General features: G+C 25.2%; 3 protein-coding genes across 3 annotated transcripts; 1 reads left to right on the top strand and 2 right to left on the bottom strand.

Annotated features, from left to right (window-relative positions):
• Nucleotides 1-154: 154 nt before the first annotated feature.
• On the bottom strand, nt 155-1,654 carry ENU1_172770 (xylulose kinase, putative; the record flags this gene model as incomplete). Its single annotated transcript, XM_008861218.1, has 1 exon — nt 155-1,654. The coding sequence occupies one exon, from the start codon at nt 1,652-1,654 to the stop codon at nt 155-157; it is 1,500 nt and encodes a 499-aa protein (XP_008859440.1).
• Nucleotides 1,655-2,153: 499 nt separating this feature from the next.
• ENU1_172760 (protein kinase domain containing protein) lies at nt 2,154-5,279 on the top strand (the record flags this gene model as incomplete). The annotated part of the gene is made up of 1 exon (XM_008861217.1): nt 2,154-5,279. The coding sequence occupies one exon, from the start codon at nt 2,154-2,156 to the stop codon at nt 5,277-5,279; it is 3,126 nt and encodes a 1,041-aa protein (XP_008859439.1).
• Nucleotides 5,280-5,352: 73 nt separating this feature from the next.
• ENU1_172750 (hypothetical protein) lies at nt 5,353-6,972 on the bottom strand (the record flags this gene model as incomplete). The annotated part of the gene is made up of 1 exon (XM_008861216.1): nt 5,353-6,972. One exon carries the CDS (start codon nt 6,970-6,972, stop codon nt 5,353-5,355), a length of 1,620 nt encoding a protein of 539 aa, XP_008859438.1.
• Between the last annotated feature and the right edge of the window lie 35 nt (nt 6,973-7,007).

Genomic DNA, 7,007 nt, shown 5'->3' with positions numbered 1-7,007 from the left:
TTTTTATAATTTTTTTATAATTTTTTCTTAGTTGAGAGTTTTTTGGTTTTTTGTTGTTTCAACAATTCATTTTTTTTTTCTTTTTATTTTAGATTTTTTTTCTTTTAAAATGGGATTTATAAAACAAAAGAAATTCTATTCAGTTTGAAAGATATTAATAATTATGTGACAGATGTTCATTCAAAACTTGTTTCCAATTAGAATAAGCTTGACAATATTCTATAGATTCTCCTTTTGTAATGGTATATTTATTAACCATTTTTAATGAATTTAATGCCTGGTTTAATGAAGTAAAATAACCACTACCAACTGCACTTGCTAATGCTGCTCCTAATGAACCATCAGTTTGGTAAAGTTCAATTGTTGTATTTGTTACTGCAGATAATGTTCTAACAAATAATTCACTCTGAAACATATTTGTATAACATGCTTTAATTGTAGTAATAGACATTCCCATATTTCTCATTTGTTCAATTCCATATGCAAAGGCAAATACAATTCCTTCTTGTGATGCTCGAATAAGATGTTGTTTTGTATGAACATTAAAATTTAAATGTTCAATAGAACATCCAATAGAACTATTTTGTAACATTCTTTCACTGCCATTACCAAATGGGAGAATAACAAGACCATCACTTCCAATAGGAACTTGTTCAGCTAATTCATCCATTATATTATAATCACTATCAAGTAATTTCTTAATAAATGAATATAAACATCCAGTTCCATTAATACATAATAATATTCCATTTCTAGGTTGAAATTGGGAATTATTTACATGAATAAATGTATTAATTCTTGATAATTCATCATATAATGGAAGCTCTGTTATACCATAAACTACTCCTGATGTTCCTGCTGTAGATACAATTTCCCCTGGATTTAATACACCTAATGAAAAAGCATTATTTGGTTGATCCCCTGCTCTATAAGTAATAGGAATATCCTCAACCAATCCAAGTTCATTTGCAATTTCTTTTATTAATTTACCTTGAACACCAAACGTAGGAACAACATCTCCAAGTTGGTCATTTCTTAATCCTAACCAATTCATCATTTCAGTAGATATTTCTTGTCTTTTATAATCCCACAACATACATTCTGATAATCCAGATTGTGTTGTAGTTGGTTTACCAGTCATTCTAAAAGCAATATAATCACCAGGAAGTAATACTTTATAAATACGATTAAAAATCTCTGGTTCATGTTCTTTTATCCATGCTAATTTTGTTGCTGTAAAGTTCCCAGGAAGATTTAACAAATGTTTTAAACAAAAATCATGTCCAAGTTTTTGTTCTGCGTCATAGCCATATGACACACCTCTTGAATCACACCAAATAATTGCATCACGTAATACTTTTCCTTGAGAATCAATTAAAACAATTCCATGCATTTGATAAGATATACCAATTGAAGCAATATTGGAAATTGAAAGTCCATGTTCCTTTATAAAATAAACAATTTGTTGAGTAACTTGTTGAATATTTTTCCACCATTCTTCTACATTTTGTTCAGCAAATCCATCTTCTTTTGATAAAATTTTCATTTCCTTTTTAGGATAATAATCAGTAATTAAAGATGTTCCACTTTCTATATCAACTAATGACCCTTTTATTGATGAACTGCCAATATCATATCCAATACTTAATTTCATCTCAAATTCAATTTTTTTAGATACTTTTCTTATTGGTTCCATTAAAAAAAACTCTGAAAAATTAATGTGTTATTAAGATAATAACTATTTATTATTATTATTTTTAATTAAATGCTCTTTATCGTTATTTCCTTCTTTTGTAAAATTATCTTGGAAGTCATTTGAAAGTCTTTATTTTTTTAGAAGAATTATTCCTTTTACAATACACGTCAAACTATTCCTATAAAATATATTTTTAGATAAAAATACTTTCAAAGAAAAAGAAAAACCACTAAATATAAACTCAAAATATGGAAAATACTTTTGTAATATATTTTTTAATATCTTATTTATCAATTTTTTTTTTAAAAAACTGTAGTTGATGTGAAAAACATGAATTGTTGTCAATAATAGTATGAAAAATAATAGTATTATTAGAATAAAATTATAATAAAAAAGAGTTTTTTATGTGTTATTAAGATATACTTATTTTTTAAGATTACATAAAAATTCATTTCAAATGATTGTGTTGATACTCCTTCAATTATTTTGGACTGGTTTTAGTCAGTATAATTGCTCTATTGGATGTGGCAGTTCTTCAAATTGTATTGCAGAATATACATGTCCTTTATGCTTAGAAGGGTATGAACAAGATGGGTCATGTCTTTATTGTGATAATGATAATCTTGATTCAACATCAACAACTCTTAATGTAATGACTGTAAATGGATGTGAAAAACGGTCGTTAGTACATGATGGTGATAATATACCAACAAATGTAATAGAGTTAAAATTAGATGAAATTTATACTTATGTTTTTAGTCAAGATAAACCATATAGAAAATCCCCTTGTGGGAATGGAGGTTATGTTCAAGGATTTTGGGTTAAATTTGATTCTAAGGAAATGGAGAATGATACTATTTATTTGGATTTTTTAGTAACTGACCTTAATGACGAAGAAGATTCAGTTGACTATACTATGACTATTAATATTATTTCTCAACATCATGGAAATAAATTATGTGTTGGACAGTCGAGTTTAGGTAGTGTACTTTATCCTCATTTTCAAATGCCAAAACAAATGTTTATGAATGATGATACAGTCTATTATTATTTCTTCTCTTTAACAGAAGAAGTTGATTTAAAATTTTCGTTTTGTTTTACTGAAAGTGAAACAGAACGAGTAAGGTATTATATTTCAGGAGATAATCTTGAAATGCTTGCTGAAGTTAAACGAACTGGAACTGTTGAATTACCATTAGCATCTGAAGGATATTTTGGATATCCAGTGTGTATGCCACATATTTTTGGTAAAATGATTGATTTAGAATATGAATTTAATATTAGTGCAGTAATGTTAATGACAACCAAACGACAAAATAGAATACTTTATGTTGAAGAATATGAATGGGATGAAAATGATGATAAGCAGTGTGTTCAATTTTGGAATTATGTTACCGTAAATGGAAATATTGGAATTTTTCTTCTTGTTCAACCATCACATAGAGTTAGAAAATTTACTTTTATTACTCAAGAACATAATTTGGATATATATGTATCTTTAAGAGTTATTTGTCCAAATAATTGTCATAATGATATTGGAAATGGATATTGTTCAATATCTGAAGAAAAATGTATTTGTAAAGAAGGATATGGTGGAAGTGATTGTCATTTATTATGTTATTATAATAATCAATGGCAACCAAGTACTAATAAAGGAGATAATCAATGTTATTTTGGAAGTTCTTATTGTTCTGAAACTTGTTCATGTGAAGATGGATATATATTAGTTAATCATCGATGTGTTTCTTATAATTGTACGTCAAGAATTAAAGATAAAACAATAGAATGTTTTGATGGTGACATAAATTGTGATATAGATTGTAAATGTAAATCAGGATATAAATTATTTAATGAAAAATGTATTCTTGAAACATGTGGAAATGGTATGAGAGATGAAGGAGAAGATTGTGATGGAGGAGAATATTGTAATGAATTTTGTAAGTGTCAAAGTAATAAATATATTCCATCTTCTCATATTCAACAATCATGTCAACCAAAAATATCATCAGGAACAATTGCAGGAATAGTTTGTGGGTGTTGTGTTGTTTTATTAATTATAGTTCTCATAATCATTGTATTTATTATTTATAAATTCTCACATTCTATTCAATTACTTCTTAATGATGATATATGGAAAAGTCAACAACCTCCATATTATATGTATATTAGTGGATCAAAAAGATATTCGCCTGAATTAAGTAAAAGTCTTAAATTTTCAATTACACCATTAAGTCTTGATTTTGGTCGTTCAGAAATTCCAACAGAAATATTTGAAACAAGATATCAAGAAATACATGTAAAGAATTTATCAAAAAGGAAAGACATGATGATTATTTTTCATACTCCAAATAATCCTAAATATGTTTTTCATTTTAATCCTCAAGTAAAAATTCTTGGTCCAAGAAGAAGTACAGATATTGTTGTTTTTATGACTCTTCATTGTACTACAAAAATAAAAAATGTATGTATCCCTTATACTGTTTGGTTTAGTAAATCAAGAAGGTATCTTAATAAAATTGCTGAGTTATTAAAAGAAAAAACATTTAATGATTGGAGTCAAAGTGATCAATTACAAATGGAAAAAGAATTAAAAAATATTCCTCTTCATTGTCATGGTAATTTTGTTATTGCTACTGAAGCTGCATGTTCTACTCATATTGATATGGATGAATTAAATATATCAGAAGAACCAATTGCTGAAGGAGCAATGGGAAAAGTATATATTGGAGAATATCGTAGTGTTCCAGTAGCAATTAAAGTTTTTAGATGGGAGAACTTAACAGAAGAAGAAATGAATGATTTAAAGAATGAAGTAATAAATGAATGTGAAGTAATGAGTAAATTAAGAAATCCATTTATTGCAAATTATATAGGATCAATAACATATATACCACAAATATCAATGGTTACACAATTTTTTGTTTTAGGATCATTAGGTGAATATTTAAGAAAAAATAAACCAAATTACCTTAGATTACCATATAAATTAAAAATTAGAATGTTATTTGATACTGCAAGAGGAATGCAATTTTTACATGAAAATAGAATTATGCATTTAGATCTTAAACCTGATAATCTTTTAGTTAATTCTTTATATACAGATTCAAGTTGTTGTATTAAAATTACAGATTTTGGTACTTCAAGATTTAATAAAAAAGCTAATAATTTAACAGATAAAGGACTTGGTACTCCAATTTATCTAGCACCAGAATGTTATCATGATCATTATACATTTGCAGGAGATGTTTATTCATTTGCAATTACTGCATGGGAAATATTTTATCAAGACGAACCTTATAAAGACTTTAAATCTTTATTTGATATTAAAAGATTTGTTGAAAATGGAGAAAGACTTAAAATTGATATAAAAATGCCACAACCATTAAAAATTTTAATTACCGAATGTTGGGCACACTCATTTGAAGACCGTCCTCAATTTTCTGAAGTTTGTGATAAAATGGTAAATGTTATTGAGAATGTTGGTGAACATGTAGAATTAGATGAAGGAATTGACATGAATGATATAGAACAATTTATACAACAAAGAACAGAAAAATTTGAATTATTTAAATCAAATTTATAATTAAATTCATTTATATTGAAGAGAATTATTTTTATTATTATGAATTAATATATTTACAATAAAATAAAATCAATTAACTCAATTTAAGAATTATAATTTGATGTATTTCAAATTTATTAATAGAAGAAGAAATATTAAATAAATCATTATCATTCATTTCTTTATATAATTCAGATAATCTTGAAACACAACATCTTTTATTTTTCGTTTTTGCTATATGAATAAAACCAATTCTATTTCCAAGAGTAAATAATGAACAATTATTATCATGAAGAGAAAATGAAATAATCATGTTATCTTTTAATTGATACTTTTTTTTCGTTTTTGTTGAATAAATAAAATGTGTTTGATTTGTTATTTGGTTAAATTCTTTTTTTATTATTTTATCTTCAATATAAATACAAACCCATTCTTTTTCTTTTGTTTGTAAATTAATTAACAAACTCTTTTGATTTATTACTATTTCATTAAAATTTTTATTTGTTTCTTTCATTGTTTTTGATGAAAATATCATTTCCCATTCACTTTTTTCTGACATTTCTTGAATAATAGTAATTAAAATATCATCTACTTGTTGTTCATCATCAATACCATTCTGTTTATCTTTTTCTTTCTTAAATCTATTTATTATAAAATCTTCATTTTCTTTTCCATTAAATGTATTTTTTTTATAAAAGCATAACATTCCTTGAATATCAATTTCATTTTCTATGTCTTGATGTGAAATAAATTTTATAAATGAATTATAAACAGTATCATCCTCAATATTAATTGTTTCAATATCAATTGAACTTAATTGTATTATAGGAACACCTATTTTAATAATATCTCTTCCATTTACATTAACTTTACATATAATTTCTCCACTTTTATTAAATAATATAATAATATTATTGTCTTCAGTTAATCGATACATTTTACAATTCATTTCTTCTTTTGTTTCATCATAAAGAGAAAATAAAGTACATTGTACATCATGTATTTCATTATAATAATTAAGTTTATTCATCCCTTCTATTTCAAACCCAATCACATTACCATAGCCATCAAATATAACAATACATAATGATATTTCAATTTCTAAATGTGATATTATTTCGTTTTGTATTGTCAAAAGATAATTTTCTTTTACTTCAATCATATCCCATCCTTCTCCAAACATTTGTTCAATCCATCTACATTTTGCTACTTCATTAATTTGTTTATCAGCAAGTATTCTTCTTTTATTCTGTATTTCTATTAAACCTGTATCTACTTGAGGAGTATCTTTATGTTCTTCAAATAAAATACTTGTTGTATTTGTTTCACATTCCATTGGAATAATTTCTTTATTATCTTTTGTTTCTGTTAATTTTGGAATGTTATCATTTTGTAACTGACTTCTAATAACAGTATTTTGTTCTTGAATATTATATATTTCATATTTTCTTTCTAATACTTTTATTTGATTTTTAAGATCACTGATTTGTTGTATTAACTCATCAATAAGACTTTTTACTTCTCTTGAGAGTTTTGCCTTTAACTCTTTATTTTCTACTTGCTCAATTAATTCATTAACTGGTTGTTTAATTGCTTCTATTACCTTTTTTTTTTCATTATAATTTTCAAATATTTGAAACCGTTTTTGGTCATGACTCATTTTTTTTGGTAAAATATTAAATGAAGGTAAAACCCGTTTTACTCCTTCTGTCATTGAATGTAGAAACACTATTTTTTCTATTTAAAAAA

This window comes from Entamoeba nuttalli (genome assembly GCF_000257125.1).
Source record: "Entamoeba nuttalli P19 unplaced genomic scaffold asmbl_7581, whole genome shotgun sequence".
NCBI classification, from domain to species: domain Eukaryota; phylum Evosea; order Mastigamoebida; family Endamoebidae; genus Entamoeba; species Entamoeba nuttalli.
The sequence above is the reverse complement of the archived record's forward strand: the minus strand, read 5'-3'. Positions and strand labels throughout refer to the sequence as shown.